The sequence below is a fragment of the Melospiza melodia genome, chromosome 1 (assembly GCF_035770615.1).
Source record: "Melospiza melodia melodia isolate bMelMel2 chromosome 1, bMelMel2.pri, whole genome shotgun sequence".
Taxonomy (NCBI): domain Eukaryota; kingdom Metazoa; phylum Chordata; class Aves; order Passeriformes; family Passerellidae; genus Melospiza; species Melospiza melodia.
In genome coordinates this window covers 112,509,853-112,528,981 of record NC_086194.1, presented here as the reverse complement: position 1 = coordinate 112,528,981, position 19,129 = coordinate 112,509,853, and the positions used below count along the sequence as shown (strand labels likewise).

At 40.4% G+C, this 19,129-nt stretch overlaps 2 protein-coding genes across 2 annotated transcripts in view; one reads left to right on the top strand and one right to left on the bottom strand.

The window, feature by feature from the left end:
• LOC134422457 (dynein axonemal heavy chain 5-like) overlaps positions 1-3,921 on the top strand; it is a 150,367-nt gene extending 146,446 nt beyond the window's left edge. The window contains exon 76 of the mRNA XM_063164536.1: positions 1,342-3,921. Within this exon, the coding sequence (XP_063020606.1) occupies positions 1,342-1,560 (219 nt within the window). The 3' untranslated portion in view covers positions 1,561-3,921. The remainder of the gene's footprint in view (positions 1-1,341) is intronic.
• Positions 3,922-3,994: 73 nt separating this feature from the next.
• CAVIN4 (caveolae associated protein 4) lies at positions 3,995-19,089 on the bottom strand. The gene is made up of 2 exons (XM_063164523.1): positions 18,300-19,089; positions 3,995-6,109 (listed from the first exon to the last, which is right to left on the bottom strand). Exons 1-2 carry the CDS (start codon positions 18,708-18,710, stop codon positions 5,447-5,449), a joined length of 1,074 nt encoding a protein of 357 aa, XP_063020593.1. The 5' UTR covers positions 18,711-19,089; the 3' UTR covers positions 3,995-5,446.
• Positions 19,090-19,129: the final 40 nt, after the last annotated feature.

Genomic DNA, 19,129 nt, shown 5'->3' with positions numbered 1-19,129 from the left:
GACTGAGTCAGTGTAGCAGGCTGGGGCATATTGCATGGGCTCTGGGAAAGCCAGGAAGAATGCTGAGTGCCTGCAGCGGTGGTTTCACAACAGGTTTTAAGAGGATAACCAACACTAGCGGTGCTGGGAATAGGACAGACTCTTTACCTGCCAGAAGTGAACAAAAATACTTCTGTCAGAAAATGAATTTAGGATGCATAGCACTATAGCAGACCAGATGCTGGGCTTCTTGGCTTCAGGGGCCCTAGCAGCACAGTTATGTTTGAATAAAATAGTGCACCCCATAGCCAGTCTTCTTTTGACTGACCAAGGGGGACCTTATCAAAGCTTCCAAAGCCCTGGGCTAGGTTTGATATGGAGGTCATTGTTTGGTTGACTAGAAATCCCCAGTGTTTGTGCTTTAATATGAGGCAGAGTATTAGTTCTGGTCTTATGCTCAGTTATCCATGCATTGAGTTATATTTTACTGATGTGACTAAGCAGATTTAAAATCTTGCTATGGAGTAATGTTTGTATACTGTAGTCACGGTCCAGGGAAAGTTGTCATTGTTTGCACTGGTACACTTTTTCCAAGCCAGTGCTAACTGTCCTGGAATTGGAATTGAGGTAATTCCTGTCCATAGGTAAAACACTTCTGTGTCTGACTGAGAGAAAATTTTCCAAACTAAACCTTGCCAGCTGTAACTTCTGTTGCCTGGTTTGTCAAAAGACCCCTTCAAACATGGAGTTTTACTCAAGTGCTCTGGAGTGTTCAGCAGAGTTCCATGTTGCTCTTGGCTCTGGGTCTGTTTTATCCCCTGACAATGAATACTTTATCTTGGTGGAAGACCTGAGGTGATCAAGTTTGGTAAATGCCCAAGAAGCACGTTGGATGTTAGAAGCTCCACTGTCAGCAGTATAGAGGTTTGCAGCTTGGTTTTTGTAGCTCTAGTCCTGACATTCAGGAAAAAAGAGGTGGGGAAAGAATGGGAAACACCAGTGAAAGGGGCAAAGGAAGGGAAAAAAGGCAATGGTTGTTGTGTCTCCTAGAACCACCCTGAAATTTTTCCATCTACCTCCACAGCATGCGGGTTTCCATGTTTCTACTTTTCTGCTCTCCTTTCCTTCCAACAGGCGTCCTGATGGCTGTTGTCCCTGAGCTGCCATTGGCTTAAAGTTAGTGTCAAGATATTAGTGAGTGTAGGACTTAGTAGTGAGTGTAGTAGTGAGTGTACTCTCACATGTACTCTGCTGAGGTGCTTTTGCTGAAGGCCATCACTGAATCTAGTTCTAGTGTTCAGAATTCAGACACCCTGTCCTGCTTCTGTTCTGCTGAGCCCTGTGTATCTTTTACCTTCTCAGGTGCTGTTCACTAGCCTTCCCGTGGTCCACGTGTATGCGGTGAGCACAACAGCGCCAAGCGACGCGAGGAGGCAACACGGAAATGTGTACTGCTGCCCTGTCTACAGAAAGCCTCAGAGAACAGACCTGACCTACATCTTCTCTTTGCATCTGAGAACAGTGCAGAACCCTGATCACTGGACTTTGAGGGGCGTTGCACTGCTCTGCAGTTCGAAGTAAGGACGGACAGCTGTGGAAGAAAGAACCACCAAGTAGGATTAAACTGTAGCAGTGTTGCATTGTTATTGTCAAAGTGGCGGCTGCCTTCTCACAGCGGGGTGGGAATTGGCAGGTGATACACAGAGATTGTGTTAGTAGCACATAAATTACTCTGTTCACAGCAAAAATACTGCATTTATTTACCCTGGGAATATCAGAGGGAAAACAGCTGCAGGTGTAAATTTGGCAACTCATATAAAGCAAGCGAGAATATAATCAACTAACTTGCTCACAATGGAAGCATTACATAAAAAAGTGCTTATGATAGTGACAACTGTTCTGACATCTTTTGGTGGTTCTTTTGGAGATGTTATCTTTCTTTTTAATACAATAATTTTTCATAATATAATTATTTTAAATTCAACTTAGTGGTTAAAATCTCATCATCCATAGCATTATTAAAGCTGTAATGACAAGATAATTAAATGCATGGTAAAGTTTTATGTTTATCTGCATATATTTCAATATACAGTTCCTTTGATTTTGCATTTCTAAACTTGCTGGGTGGTTTTACTAATGGCTGCAACCATTTACTTGAATAGTCACTTTTTAATGCAAACAATCATAGAAACAGAAGTGTTTATCTTTGCACAAGTACCTTTTGCACCTATTAACTCATTTCTACACCTATATCCACTTGTAAGGAGGGTGTGCACACGCCCCACTATTAGCAGAAGGTAAGGTTTTAAAGTTTTCGCAAACACATCTGAACACCACTTTTGCTCTGTTAGTACTCACTCTGTTTGCATTAGTGCCTGAATCCTGCAAACTCAAACCTCTTAACTGCTTTTTGTTTTGTATTTTGCATCAGTTTAGTTTAAAAAAGGAAGACAACACACAGCCCATACTTCACCTGGAATGGTTGAAGTACTTTTGTATTAACCAAGACTGCTTTCTACCCTGTAACTGAAGGATGAGTGATATTTTTTTTAATGGGCAAATGGCTATTGGCAGAATATGTGTTTGGCTTCTTTCATTAGCACAAATTCAAAGCAAAAGAAATTATTGTTGGATGTTATGAAAGAAGGACTTGCAGTCAGGACTTTGTTAGTATTTTTTTCTCCTTGTAAACACTTTTAATTTTTGTATAGCAAGTGTCTTAAAAAGTAGTTCATCCCTTTGCACAGCCAGCTTTACTCTGCAGTTAGCAACTGCGAGGTTTATTCCATGAGGAAGTTTGATATTCACACTCACACCCACAACGAAGTACAGAGTGCCAGCTTTCTTCTTGGAAGACAGAGCAGACAGGGACAGGGTCCCTTTTTTCCAGTTAGCTAGGAGCAACAGTGCCAGCAAGATTATCATTTCAAGTGAAACCAACTGTTCCAAAAAAATACACCAGACTTCCCTGCAGTGCAGTTGTACATCAAACAATTTCATTGAGATTTTTTTTTTTTTTTCTGAGAAGGCTGAAGGATTTGGCTTCATGATCATTGATCTTGGAAATTATGGAAAAGATGGGGGAGACTTCAGGCAGCAAAGGTCTGTGCTGTTCCACAGAAACTGAGGTTGCAAACCATAGGGCTTTTCCCCTCCCCTACCTTTATGAGGGGATATGAAATAATTTAACTTTGATCTCTTGGTACATGTAAAAGTCAGGTCAGTAACAGTTATAGTAATTTAAAATAAAAAATGTGCATTGAAATACTTTGCACAACTGAAGAACTCACTACTTGCTATGAAATAAATCATACTTTGACCAATTGAAGCTAAAAGTAAACATAAAACCCCAAATATTTGATAGATGTTATATCTGGAGCTACATGATATGCTCCATAGAAACTGCATCACTTCTTTATCAAGCAAAATGAGAAAATTAAATGCTATATGAAGAAAATCTGTAAGCAATGATGTTATATCACATAGTGTTCTGCTGTATAAAAATGCAAAGAAATAGCTTATTTGAACATCAAAATTTTCATTTCAATAACTAAACCCTGTTTATCAGTTTAGAAAAATGTCAAATCTTGCAAACAGAATGCAGGCCATATGACTGAAGAACCAGAAAAATCATACAGTATTTCACTGAAGATAGCTAGAATTTTATACAGAACTGACGAACATAAAGTGACTTTGCTCCAAGAAGGCTTCTTATCACCAGTAAAGAGCCCTAAACAAAACCTTCAGTATATCCTACAAGCAAATGCTCTTTTCTTTTTGTATGTGATTAGAATAGAGTGGAGATGAACAATTTACTATTGACAGAAATGTGTTCCTTTCCCCATCTCCTTCTCTTGCTCTTCCACTCAGTGGAGTTGCTGCTCCCAATCTGACAACATTAATTTGATTTGAAATGCCACTGATACAGTAAAACATTGACCTTCCCCAACCAGTGTTCCCTAGTCACTTCAAGTGGGATGTACACCAATCTAAATGAAACAACTGGCAGGCAGAATACTTGAAATCAAACTAATTATATTTCAATGATAGATTAACAATTAGCTGGAAGTCTTCAAACAATGTATATAGATAACCAAGTTATGCTTTTCTGTTAAAATGAACCCGAGATATTAAATACAATCATACAGCTTTTGGCAATATTGTACAAGTTTCACACAGATAGTAAATGACTAACATTGCTTTAGATAAGTGCTTTGAAGGCAACTCCATTTAAGAATGAAGAGAGCAATACAGTCCTGCACCCATGTCACTGTAGCAGTCATGTTTACAAACATATCTGATGTCAGGGCACTGGCTCCTGAGAGTTGCAAATAAACAGCATTCCATAGTCCAAAGGGTGTCTGTCTCATAATCCCTGAGGCTGTGACTGGTCAATAATGAGGATGATAGGAAAAAAAGAATTGGGTTATGGATTGGCCCTGTACATCTGTGACTTTGTAGGATAGATTTTAATTGCAGTGAAGCTCAGAAAAAACACAGAGAATGGAAAACAAAACAATTCCCTTGTCTGGTCAGTTATATTCATAAAACCTATGATCCTCTGTAAAGAATAATTTTCTAAAAAATCTCAAGGAAACTGTAGTTATAGTATTCTAATTTTTCTCTCAATTTATCCAGAACCTATGCATTCATCTTATTCCACTTTTACTGCTTCATATAATTGCCTTTTTCACAATCTCCTCGTTCCAAAACATGCGTACAATACCTCCTTCCTTTTTCCTTATGCTATTCCATTTTTAATGTGTCTTCTTTTTATTCTTACTCCATAAATGCACAAAACACATTGCTTACTTACAATGAACCTTCCTATTCCAGAAGTCTGGAAATAACCTCTAGTCATTTCAGGAGTTTCTCTTTTCTACTAAGAAAAACACAATTTACTCAAAACCCTATAATTCCTGCCATATTTTTTCATACCATGGGTAAATCAGGAATTTGCTCTTCCTGCTTTTTTTTTTTCTGCGAGGGTCCTTAAGTGATAATATTTGTACAGCTAAATGACATTTTCCATAGTTCTTCCTTTTGCTAATATGAAGTAATAGCTTTGTTATTGTTTTCTGATTAGATGAGTTGGTATAACATAATGGAAATAAATTTTATACTGTTGCACATGAAACGATGAGAGTGAGTAGGCTGTAAAGTGACTGCTAAATCAATCTTGGAAATGCAGCAGATTCCCATCTCCCTTTGACACTGTGAGTTCCATTGGGGTTAACGATGGCTATCGGCACACGCCGAGACACAGGGGGAGCCCCTTCATTCACTTTGCCCGGCTTGACTTTTGTCAGGAAGACAACACTACAGACATCTATGTGGATGGCAGAACAACACCAACACGGGTTTGTGATAGAACACAAATTCACACATTTTTCTAAAGCTGAGTGAGTACATACTGTGTTCTCTCTTGCTCAGTGAGGACAGTATGGGGTGTGTGCTCATTGACTCCTTATACTGATTGCTTTAAGTCTAGCAAAGGGACGTCATCATCACCTCCTCCTCCTCCTTCTTTTCTTTCCTGCTTAAGGACAACTTCTGGGATAGTCACCCCTATTTCAGTTGACTGGGAAGCACCTTTTGTTGCACTATTCTTGTCTTTCTTTACCTTAGTGATCACTTCTGTGTAAGAGATTTCTTCGGTGAAGGGCTCTGCTGCTGGGAGCTCAGAGGCGATGTGTACACCGGCTTCCTGGATCCCCTCCTGACCTTCGGCTCCTGTTCGCTCTTTACTTTTTTTATGGATCTTGAATGTCTCCTTTGTTGGAGCAGCTTGTGAAATCGTTTTCTTGATCCTTATTCCAGATTGTCTCAGTCTCTCTCCTGACTGCCTGATCCTCTCTCTCCTCTCAGGGGTTACTATTCTAGTTTGAAGCCTGTTTACCTTCTTGCCAAAATTTTGTCTTGTCTTTTGGATATTTTCCCTTGAAAATGCCTTTTTGATGTCATCAATGCGCCTCATGCCTGATTTCTTGAACTTGGTTGCTTTGCTTTCTTCGATATAATATTCTTCATCAGAAGACAGATCATCAGGTGGGAAGAAATCATCCTCTATGGTTTCACCTGGTGTCATCTCTTTGATAACAGAGAGAGATGAAGGACACTCGCTTTCCTCCTGCGAATTAAAGCAGAGAGTCATTTTCCAGCACGTGTGTTTCAAAAAGATGGTGGTTCAAGGATTTTTTTTTTTTGGTTGGCTTGCAGTTAATTAGTACTAACTGAAATATAATACTGTAACAAAGTAAGGTAGACTTGTACCATCATACCCAATCTATGCAGAACACAAATGGCAAAAGAAAACTGTGCCAAGTTCTCTAAAGATATTATATCCCTGATTAAAGATTTCTTTTCACTGTGTTTCTACCTGAAATTAATCAATGCAATGGTCTTATGAGTCCTGGCCTCTAATGGTTTTCAGACAAAACTTATCTAGGTGTTTTTTTTTTTTTTTTTGCACTTATCTGCTGCTCTGGATCAGACCTAGATCCATTATTCCTCACCAATAAAAGCAGACACTGTAGACAAAAAAGGCTCTTGGAATTGTGTCAGCTGTACACTATCCAAGCAAATATCTCAATGATACAAGTAGCTTCAGTCTACTACTATTACCAAGACAATTGTGCATTTTTTGACTGTTTGGAACTTAGCAAACACTGCTGTTGCTGCCCAGAAGGGAATGGCTCCCCCATATTAACTTACATGGGCTGGCTGCTCAAGGGCACAAATCAGTAAAACAGGCAGATGTTATTTGGTAAACCAAGTAACACACAATTCATTCAGCACCTGCACCATCACTGAGGTGAACATGATTTATTCCATCTGGAAATGTATGATATTCCTGAGCAAGCATCTCTGTCTCCTGTAGCCAATTTGGTGGCCTGTTTGAGCATGCAGAATCAGAATTATATATTTATATGACACATCTAATGTGTATCAGCAGCATGCTTGGAAATGGTGACTATCCTAGATATCTTAGCCCTAGGAATTAATGCAGCCTCTCCAAAGAAGAATTGCTAGAGACTCAAAGCTCAAAAACATGGAAGACTTCCAAAAACTGTCCACAGTAAACAAAAAATTTTACCAAGAATGAACTAGTAGTTAAGGATAGCTGAGAGGAAAAAAAGAAAAAGGGAAAAAAGTTAATGGCAATGAAAGATTTATATGAACAGGGAAAATCTCCTAAGAAAGCTGTTTCCCTGGTCTGCATGGACAGTACAAATTTGTGGCTCAGCGTCAGTGAGATCTGTCTAGGAGTGCAGTGCATGCAGAGCAGAAAAACTTGTAGGAGGGGTCTGAGATAGACAGTGCCACCCCCTTCTTCCCTACCAGCTTTTTACATGCACATGCCTGTGCTCTTCTCCCAGGAGGAGCAGCCCCTTGGGCTGCAAACAGCTGTATGTACAACAGCTGTGTGACACTTGTCTAAGCTGTTTCTCATTAGTGCTAACCACAACAGCTGATTTCTGGGGCACGGCAGCAGAAGGACTCTACCCTTAGTATTATCATCCTAATGTAGACAATAGGAGAGATATTGAAGGTGTGAAACCATGAATAGCAAGTAAGGCCAACTGAATATTTTGCTGTGAACTTCTTTCCGGCCAAAAAGATGTCTGTCATTTTTCACAGTGGCTCATTAGTAGTGAGTCATGTTATTTTACATAAAATAACATACATTGAGCTATTTGACAGAGAAAGCCCACTTAAAAGCCTCTCATCATGCCTTGGCTTCAATAAAAACCCTTTACTAAAATAGTTGTTAATGCTTAGAAAAAATAGGGACAAATTATGTTACATTGATTACAGCAGAATGTTGTTCAACTCATCTGTCAAAATCAGCAGGAACAAAACTACAATGCTTTGCTAATAATCTTCATTAACGTGCAAATTAACATTAATTATATAAAGACTTCTACACATAAACATAATCTCTTTTTTCCTGAAAATTAACTAAAAACACAGCTGGATAGTAATTCCTTAAAATGTTTTTAAATTATACCCCTTTCCTTCAGCTGAAATGGTAACAAAACTATTTCCAGAATGAATATTCTGAAATGTCAGTACATACAGAGATGAATACAATATGGGGAGAGGAATATGCCTTTCATATGAAGATTACTTTTTAAAAAGAGAGAAGGCAGAGACACTATTTTCTCTGCAATATTTGTCTTCCTTTGGAGGAAGAATTTGTCTGTACTTTTTGTCAATTGCTAGATTTTTATTGTGTTTACTTTTAGTCTGTTAGCGACAGAAGAGAGCATTTATCTTTCCTACTCACGTTAGAATCAAAAGTTATGAACAAGAACATGTGAGATGAAGATCTTGTAGATGAGACACAGAAACTAGAGCTGCATGCAGATCCTGAGAAATATTTTCATTCTCCTACAGAGTCTCAGTATGAACTTTGCCAAATCTTTGATTTTCTTCTTTTCCTTGGTCTCTGCACACATCTTGCAGAATCAAGTGTAGCAAGGCAAAAGATTAGTGTGAGTTTCTATCTCCTCTCAAGATTTCTGGATGTAACCGAAGTGGAAAGTATTAGTGAGCCTGTCTAGCATGTTAGGAAGGTTTCAGAATAAAAATTCAGTGATTTAGGCTCAGTAGGTGAGCTTTTTCATCTGCTTCATTTCTCTCTCTCCTGCTCCTAACTCATTTCTTCTTATCACTAGATATCCATGGGGCAGAGAGAAGAGAGGAGCTCATCCTTCCTAAGGCAGGAACAAGAAGCTTTAGTACCAAGTGGGACACAGACAGAGTCAAAGCATGTAGCTACCAGCTCCTTTAAAAGCTCACTAAAACCAAAAGACCAAACTTCTAGTGATTTCAGCAGCACAGAACAAAGTCCTAAATTGGGTGAGCTTTCTCCTTGTCTATAAAGCAGATGGGACTGGGAATAGCGGGATTGGGCAGTCCAATCTTTGGGGAGGATGAGAAGGCAGTTGAGCCATTGATGCTGCTGCTTTCAAGCTTTTTGTTAAAAATCTGCTTAAGCATTTTGCTTGGAAGAACTTGTACCCACCACCACCACCACCACTCATGGGAGGTAAAGGAGGGTCTAAAATGAGGACAGGAGATTATTTCACAGTAAAATATTATACCAAGCAGTCAATTATTTTTAACATGATTTCTTGAGGAACCAGGCATGCAGTCATAGGGGCTGTCTATGGATTAATACATAGGACGTGTACTCTGCTTGCTTCATCTACTGAAAACCACAAAGATATGCAGAGGCCAGAATCAGAAAACAAATCTGTGAAAGCTGAGCATTCCCTTTCCTTTCATCACTCCTCCTAGAAGGAGCACCTGCAGAGGGTGCTCACACTGGTCCTTGTGTGTTTGTTTGCCATAATTGCTCATTGGACATAATCTCCTGAAATGTTATCCACCACTCAACACACTGTGAACAGACTTAGATCTTTCAAACAGAACAATATTTTTTCCTTCTCTTCCAAGAAAAAAGTTGGTCAATCTGTCATGGAAGTGTTTGATTTGGAAGTTGTCTTTGATTTGTACAAGAAGTGTAATACACATGCTCATATTATGCATCTCCCACCTTCTCACCCTTACATGGCCCCTCCACTAACACAGAAACATTCAGGCATTTTTCACCAAATTGAGAATGGAGCTGGGTCCTGACACAAAGAAATAAGTGCTCTCCTATGAAGCTGGCTGTGTTCTGAGTCATTCTGTCTGTCCCTCCCAAGGTTGTTCATCTGAGCAAGCATGCCATGGCTCAGGTACCTTGCTTGTAGAGCTTAAAATTTTCAGGGGATAGGGGGTCTGAGAAGTTGTGTGTCATGAATGGGTGTAGGAGGAGGGAGGGGACAAATGAGTCAGATTAGATGGTGTATTGAAACTGGAAATGTTTTGGGGAAATGTTTGTGTCTGCAAGGTCATGAAGCCTGAAAGGAGAAAGACTTCAGGTTTTGTGGTAGCAAAGGAGGGACTGAAAGCATAGGTTGAATGGTAAGGGAAAATCCTGGAGACCTTTGCAGTTGTAGGTGCAGGGTATTTAGATCCACTGCTTAAGGAAAAGCTTTAATAGACAAAGCTTTGAGGTATAACACCCTAACAGAACAACTGCACAATTCAGGAGTGGCTGGTGAAGCCCCTAGCATGGCAAGTTTGCTAAGAAAGCATCTTAAACCTGAAGTTTGTTTTTTCCAATTTTTTTAGTATTTAACCTCTCAAATATGCCTAGCTAAAGAATTTTGAGTTCTTAAGGCCCAGGCTGAATACAAAGTAAACATATAAGTAACCCTCAGCTTTGATAAGAAGGCCAGCATGGCATTGAAACCTAACAAAGTCTGACTCCATCACTGGTATTTTCACCTCCTGTTCTCATTTCAATTTCATCCACAATTAGAAAATTTTCAAGTGGACATAGCCTGTGTCTTTCAAACCCTCCTTCTGCTCTTCAAACTCTCCATCAGCTGCCAGAATTCTGGCTGCTCAGCACCCATGGGGGTGGGGAACAGTAACCATTTTGCAGGCACTGCAGACATATTCTAACCACAAGGAAGGGATCAAAGCAGTAGCATTTTTTCCCATAGGCTATAGTAAAGCATTTATGAGGGAAGGCTAATGCACCTGCTCCTCAACCATGCAAAGGGAAACGTGCTGACTTTTCCACCGTGCTCAAACCTTAAAACCAGTAGGTAAATAACCTTAAATGTGGCAATGCCTCTAATCAACCCTATGAGACTCTCAAGGTGGCAATGCTCAGATAATTGAAGCATGCAGGGGAAGAGGCTGTTTCAGAATGTGCCTGCTTGATAACCCTGCCTGCACAGCCAGGCTCTCCTCTTCTCTGGGAAGAGAAAGGGGCAAATGGCAGAGCAAATTGTTTAGCAATGTCTCAGGTATTTTGCAGCCCTGGTGTCCTGGCAAGGATCAGGCTGGCTCTAAAAGCAGCCTTCCCTTACTGCTGCCCTAGGGAGACAAAGGGGGCTGCTGGAAGAACGTCATGCCTTCAGCAAGGACTGCCGGGCTGGGAAAAGAAAAAAGGGTTGTTGAAAAGATTCCCTCACAAACTTACTAGATAAATTTCCACTCTTTGGGAGCACAGATGGGATCAATAATTAATAGCAGCAGTATTTTTATTTTCCTTAAGAAGATGTGTGTTTTTCATTTAGAGTTCACTTGATTTGCTAAGCAAAGCAGCAACATAATGTCACTGTAAAACAATACTTAGGCTTTTCTTAAGTACATAAACATTTAAAATGATGATTTCAGTAATAATTTTATGTCATTTGAAAAGAAAAAAATAATGAAATATGAGAGAAATATTGTCCTTTTGGAGTTTTTTGTATATGCATTCAAAGCTTTGTATTTCAATACTCAAAATTGGCAGAGAGGAAAAAAGGTAATGCACTGTATTACACGTAAATATTTGCAAGAAATGCTATAAACTGGTTTTGTGTTCTCTTTCTAAATAGCTTGAAAATATAACTCTAAACAGCTTTAATAAAGGCAACAGTTATCAGCTCTCAACTATTACCTAATTTCAATCAACACTTTAGCAAAATAAAAATTTTTAAAATAAAAAACCCTCAGAAAATCAGACTAAATAAATAATTCATTTTTATGTATCTAAAATAACATATATGTATATGTATTTAATTACATATTGTATATATAAAATCAAGACTCAAAATGATCTTAAAGAAACTGCTCACAGCATAAGTAGGGAGGAGAGACTGATGAAACTCCATAACTTGGAGTCATTGTGTTGCCCAGGGAAAAGGTCACAGCAAATGATCTTTCAGCCTTGGGGTGTATGACACAGAAAGTGCAGGTGATGATTAGCACAAGCACAGATGGGGCTGACTGGTGATCACCTGACAATTCTGAAGCAGAGCACGAAGCAGCAAAGTGGTCAAAGGGAACCCAGAGCCTGCTCTGGCACTGCTGCTGTGTCTATGACAACTGGTGATGCAAATGATGGGCAGCTTATGGGCAGGAAACTGCACTGCCACAATGTTTTAAACAAATCTTAGAAATTTGCATGTTGGATGAACGATTTGTTATTCAGACTGCTAGCCAAGGTAAATCATTAAAATACCTCCTTGAAATTGTGCTCTAAATCAACATGAAACCACTGATGAATAACCAATTAGAAATCATTCAGCACTTTGACTCATATTCTAACAGTTAAGAGTGAAGCTTTATAAATCTCAAGTGATCCCCTCATTTCTTCTGCAAATATGTCATTTCAGAATCTCTGACAGCAGGCCAGAAATCTGCTCAGATGAGAGACAAACAGGATTATTTTAAAAGGCCACCTAAGAATTTTATCAGGTAAACACTTCAGCATAGAAGACTTTATGGCTAAGTGCGGTTGCTGCATTTAGAATTATTTTTCCACAATGGAAAACCAGTCTGGAACAGTCAACTCCCCTCATTTCTCTTTTGTGAAGCCTAATACACATCCCTTTTATTTAAATTCTGACAGAAATTCATTAATTCAACCACCAGCATGCAATGACTACAAAGGAACTCATCTCATTTGCCCATTATCACTGTCTGTGGTTTGCAGCAGTCAATGAGCAGCCAGTTCCCAGTTACACCACATCAGTGCAGAAGCCCTTGGCTCCAGGCTACCACATGCTGCACAAAAAGGACGACTGCAGCTTCAGGGGAAAACAAAAGCTTCATACTTTCTCTGCTCTGCTATTGCTTTATGGAACTAGACCAGGGAATAGCTCTGCAGGTCACTTTGCAGGCTTGCAATCAAACTGGTGAAATTCCTCATTTTCAAGGTTTCTGGAAGCCCCTTGCAAGTGAAGGGCAAAAGGCATCACAAGGTGTGATGGGACGGGAAAAAAATATTTGGTAATGTTTTGATTCATTCATTCATCACATGGTGAGTGTTCCTACAAGTCAGCTAGACCACGGAAGAGTTCTCAAGTATAAGTGAGAATTACATATGAACTCATTCCAGGACAACTATTTAACTATATGGGGAGAGCAGACACATATAAAGTAGGAACTGGATCCAGAAGCAGATGTCTACAACTGGTTTGGAAAATCAAGCTCCTCACACTTCTCTCTGCTTACTTGAAAAGTAACATACAGGCCAAATGTACAAACATCTGTGTTACTGATGTCAAATTAATGCCTGGCAACATGAGTCCTGTCCCAGATCCTAAACTTCCTGTTTGTGACTTCACATATTCCTCATCTCCATTCCTGTGCTGTTTTGACCAACTTTTTTCCTGTACTGAGGGGCTAATTGTAAGCTTGGCTATCTTCAGTAGTGTTGAGAATATGAATCCCAGCTGCATGTCCCCAGTCAAGTCCATTCCCAAATCTGTGCCTCAGGAATGAAGGGTTTTTCTGGACAGCTGGATTTGATGATCTCAAGAGGAATTTTCCAGCCTAAGTGATTCTATGATTCCATTCTCAGATACATGTGTGCCCACAGCAGCCAGCCACAGCTCCTGGTGACCATTCTAGGAGCCTCTAGGACCATGGAGAAGAGACGTGACACAGGAGGCTCGTGTTGTAACTGCACTCCTGTGTTGACCTGCAGGGCAGCCCCAAGGGAAGGGGATTCTCAACCCCAAGGGAACCCTGAACAGCTGCACCCAGTGCAAATGTAAACCAAGATCAGCTGTTTCCACCACTCAGTGCTAATAGGTGGAGAAAAATCAATGGCAGCTCTGCAAAGAGGACAGCTTGTCCCCTTGTGAGGATCAGCCCAAAGGAACAGCTCTGAGGATACCAGATCCAATGGTGTTGAGTCCAGCTTGTATGGACAAAGTCCTGTGAAATATTCAAACCATTTCATTTTAGGAATATAGAAGCAGCCCAACATCTGTTTTTTTAATATTTTTTAAAACTTTTTCTTTCTCCTCATTGCCTGAAAACATGTCACTAGAAACACAGTTTTTCTTTAGCTGGTTGATAGCTTCTCCATTAGTGGCTGCTGCACAGCACGGGGCCAGCCCTGCACTTTGAACTGGAGCACTGGGCTCAACAATGCAAACAAAGGGCTCTCATGACACTCTCTGACACAATAATTGGGTTTATTTTCTTCTCTGTTTTCTCAGCAAAGGCAATTACCTATCCCAGCTGTAAAAATATTTATAAGGTTTCTGCCACAAGACTCCAACAAAGGCCCTGTGTCGCTGGGCTGCTGAGGCCGGTGTTCTGCTGTCAGAGGTAGTCAGTCAATTCACACTATTTTTTCCCCCATTAAGTTTTCAGGCTGCACTTTTAATAACAATTTGGATTTCCTGTCTTCCCATGAGTTCTAGAAGGCAGTTTTGTATAGACCCTGTTGTCTCCAGAACTGAAGACATCCATTTATGCTTTCAAATCAGAACTAAAAGTGCAGGAATTAGCACTATGTACACTAAAATTAACATTATTCCAGCTGTAAAAGTAATTTGATTTCTTGTCTATACTTCTTTCTATGGACTGACAGCTTCTAATTTTGAACACATATTTTAGTATCACATCTTTTCTGTATAAAAATTTTCAAGGAAGATATTAGACAGTTGACAAAGACAGAAACACACCTTCAGGAACCCATTGCAAACTTCACATTTCAACACAATGCACGGCCACCTGTTGTTTTTTCCAGATTATCTAGGTAAAATATGAGGTAAGATACCAGGTACATAAATATGAGAAAGGATAAGACCTCCTATATTTCTGCAAAACAGAAAAATTATCAAATATGAGCCACCTAGCGCAGTCTGCTCTGAGTGAGCTATTTAACTCCATTCTACTAAGGATTTTGTTCTGCAGGGCCATTTTTGAGACTGCCATTCTTATGCCCAATGGGTACCAAATTAATGGCAATCTCCTGAGCTCCTGACTCCCTAATTTCTACTGCCACTTCAGATGAAGGTGCTTCCACCTCAGGTTTCCAGATTATTATCCCCATCTTGATCTCACCATTCTTATTGTCCTAGTCAGTATAGGCAGAGAATGTCAATGGGCAAGACATGACACATACATTTTAACTTATTTATTATTTATGCATAATATCAGAGGCATACACAAGGCTGCTGCTGTGAGCCTCTCCCAGTGTGTGCAGTGGAGCAACCACAGGGCAAACAAATCAGCTGTAACCCTGCTGTGTAGGTCAGTCAAGCCATAATCTTGGTTTATGACACCTCCACTAATTTTAAATGTCAGACAGGAGTGAATAAAACAAATGCATGTGTCCCTTCATAAGGAGCAGTTACTCATTTATGGTGCTAATGTGAAGTAATAATAGACAGAAAGCCCAGTAACAGTATAAGTAACATGGACTTTCTGGTGCCTGTACAGTTTCATTTAAATAGAGACTTGCAGGACATGCAGAAAAGCAAATGAAACAAGTTCATTCAGGGTAAAAAAAAAAATCCCCTTTAATTTCTGAATATTTTAGTCAGAATGATTTAAACTGTTAAATGCTCTTTGACTTCAGAGAAATGATAGCTCTTACAGCTGGTTATTCAGACTAACCTGAACAGAAATGAGCAGTGACCTGTACAACCTACAACATCCTTTTTATTCCCTACTATAGTCTCAGGGCACACAGCACTCCAGGGTCAAAGACTTCACTAGAAAGTTTGAAGTAACCTGGCATTTTTAATCATGCAGTCAGCCTAGGGAGGAGAGCTGCCTGCTACCAAATCTCTCCCTCAACCACACGGCCTTCTAAAAATGAATGCTCTCAATTCCCTAATCGTTCTGCTCAAGGATGATCACTTTGTCTTTTTTTAACGTGAGGATATCGCCAACTCCTTTCATCATTGCTGAGATCTCTTGGGACAATCTCCTTCAGCCAATGATCCTTTTCAACCTGCCTACTCCCTCCATCAATGATAAGATCAAAGCTACCCACTTGAAAGGAAATCTTTAGCATTTAATTGGTGTCTCCTTTTTCCTCATACGCTGATGTTCTGGCAAAAGTTAAAACTAAAACCCACGTGTGCTGGCCTGTATAAAGATTCCATGCCAGCAGCACACGGGTCATTGGCCCCATCACAATGAAAAAAAAACCACCTCTGTGCAGAAGAGGTGTCAATCACAGGCCCAGAGTAAACAACTTGGTTACAGCCATTGGTAATGTATAGCACAGGGAGCACGCTGGTTCCGGAGCTATTAACAGACTCCCACTCATCCCAGCCAAGCTCCAGTCATTCAGGTCTTGGCCCTGCAGCAGTGTGCCTGCCCTGGTGCAAATCAGCAGTGTGAAAATCACTGCACCTGTGTGAAAGAGACCTTCCTAAGTGTACCTGTGCCTTGAGGTCACAGTGGACTCTTGCCTACCTAGAGTGTTCCAGGTTTCGGGCAGTGCTGCAGTTATCCCTCTCCAGAAAAGTGTTAAATGGCAGATCCTAGAGGGATCCACATGTCTGCCTCTCCTCCCTGCAAGTGAGTAAAGGTTCTTCAGTCTACCTTACAAAAGGGATGGAAGTTAAGGAGGGAGTCACTCATATTCTCACTGACAGTTCTGAACCACTGTAGGAAGAGTAAACCAGAAAGACAGAAAAAAAATGCTGTTTCCTTTCCTGAAAAGTACCATCTAAGAATTAAACATACAGAATAGGGTGCAGGTCATTCTTGTCCAGCAAAACCAGGGGAGAGATCATAAACTCCTACTGAAGGTGATTCTTGGGGAAAGCACACACTGGGAGGGCCATCTTTTGTATTAAATATCTGAAAGTACCAACAGCTGTTCTTTACACCTGTGTGTAAATCCATTTTGACCAAATTTGACTATATTTTAAAATAAACAACAGCTCTTGCCTTGCTAGCAGAAGAATTTACATCATGTAATGAATACTGTTTCAAGAAAAAATATTTTCAAAGCATTGGTTCTGCTGCAGTCATTATGGTAAAGGCCCATCAATGAAATGGCATTATGTCATCAACCAGGGGAGTCACAAAGATTTATTACCTTTAACTAGGAAATTATTTGCAAGCAAAAAGTGAAAGTGCCTGTTTTCTATTCCAAGATGATGATGCAGCATGCAATAATGGTAATAATAGGGCAGATTTGGCCTGTACTTTCTCCTGAACAGCCATAGTTAGTCATCCAGTCAGAGAATCTGGGAGGCACAATTTGGCTATATGTGGTACTAACATAACATTAAAGAGGTAATATTCCCCACCTTCAGCCTTTTCTATTTTTTTACCTATTTTTTCCCAGTAGTGAAAAATGAACTATTTTAAGAAAGCTAGGTTATGAAGAATTTGTCAGCTGTTCACTGTGGTGTATAAACTCAGTGAAACACATGGCTCCATTCATTGCAAATGATGTCATTTATGTACAAACAGATGCAAGATCAGAGTGTAAAAACTGAGTGATGGGGGTGCATTGTATTACTCATGCGGGGTGGTATTTTCAAGAATGCCAAATGAAGAATAAAACTCATTTGAAAGACGCTTTAGCGACTTGCTGGTAAAAAAGGAGCAGCTATGCTTCTGGCAAAATATCAAACACTCCTACTTTCTACTGACCTGGGAAGCTGGGAGCTTCCAGCAAAGACAGGATCAGACCAAATGTGTTTCACAGCACTCATTGATTGACAAGACCCCAGAACTGTCTGCACTGTTTGTACAGATGCAAGTGAGACCATGCTGTTTTATGAAACTTCTCTTCAAATACAATTATTTTATTGTACAATGAACATCCTAGAATAAGGTCAGTGAAAGAAACGATATGATTTCCTTGCCCACTGTGATTGAAAGAACAGTGCTATGTTAAACCATTTCCAATGTAGACCATGCAAGGGAGTATTTGTTGTCATGAAGGGTTTGTGGATCTGAGCCTTAGTTTGTACATATACTGCTATAGACTGAGACAATGAAAAAAGTCCCAATTTGTCAGCAGTATGAAGGCCTGGGCAATGCTGCAAATTATACAAGCCATGTTTTAAAAGTAGTGTTAGAAGAAAGTCTGCATTTCAGGGAGCCTGAAAACACTTTTGCTATTTGCACTTCTACCTAATACGGTGAAAAAAATAACAGAGATGAATGTCAGGCATGGTTTGTATGACAAGATTTACAGGGCCTGCCTCATATTACCCTTCGGAGAGGCAGCAAATAGTCCTTGCTGATCTGCAGTTAATCTTACACGACTGGCTCAGAAACCTACCCACACTAATAATAGACCCTGTGTGCTGCTGCCAGTAGGTTCACGCTGAAAGGCATTGGGGAGCACAGATCAGTGTTAAAGAAAGCATAAAATAACTCCTATGTTGGACAGACCGCACCTTTTGCTTCGTTAACCAGCACCTCCCAGAAGCACCAAAGAGGAGGTGGGAAAGCCACAGTAGCACAAGAAATGGGTTCATGGTTACCTGATAGATCACGACCCGGAATTTGTTTTTTCTCAGCATCTCCTCCTGTTTTGCTGCCACCTTCCTCACATTGGTGCTCTGCCTCTCCACGCGCGCCCGCACCTCCTTCATGGTGGAGCTGACTTTGCTGGTTTTCTGCAGTAACTTGTTCACCGTGAAGCCCGTATTGCCATGAGCCTGGGCAAGCTTTAGCATGTCAATCTGGATGGTCTTGATGGCATTTTCCATCTCCCTGTGCTTCTCCTCTATCCTCTTCTGGCTCGCCTGCACGCTGTCAACAATGTTGGCCACTTTGTCCAGGACTGTCACAATCGTGTAAGCTGCATCTTGCTCTTCCTCCTCCTCGATGACACTGGAGAGACGATTTTGGTGAGTTTTGTCGGCCTCCGAGGGGATTTCGCGGCGATCCATTCCGCCTGCCTTCAGCCAGGTTGGAGGGAGGCGAAGTTTCGGCGATCCTGCCAGAACGATTCTGGCGCTGTTGCAGGGAGCCAGGGTGACAGCTGGCTCCGGCGATGCTCAAAGTAGGGCGTGAAACGCCGCTCCTGGAGCTTGGTCAAATACTTCTGACTACAAAATATCCACACATGATTGCTCAGATACTTTCAGCAACATGAAACCCCTAAAATTAGGAAGGAATATCTGGAAAGGAACATACGTTTAAAGGGTCACGCTTCTGTACTGATGAAGTTATTAGTGTTAATCCAGGAAAGTTAAGTAACTTGCTAATTAAGCAGGAAAGCAAACTTGCATATTTTTAAAGATCTACTTTTGTTTTCATGTTACTGGAGTGCTTTCCTCTGAGGGAATTCAAAAAGCGGTCATGAAAA

Coding starts and splice junctions, on each gene's coding strand:
- CAVIN4 (XM_063164523.1), bottom strand. CDS start 18,710: ATGGATCGCCGCGAAATCCCCTCGGAGGCCGACAAAACTCACCAAAAT. Junction 6,110..18,299: donor TCCGGGTCGTGATCTATCAG/GTAACCATGAAC, acceptor TTTAATTCGCAG/GAGGAAAGCGAGTGTCCTTC.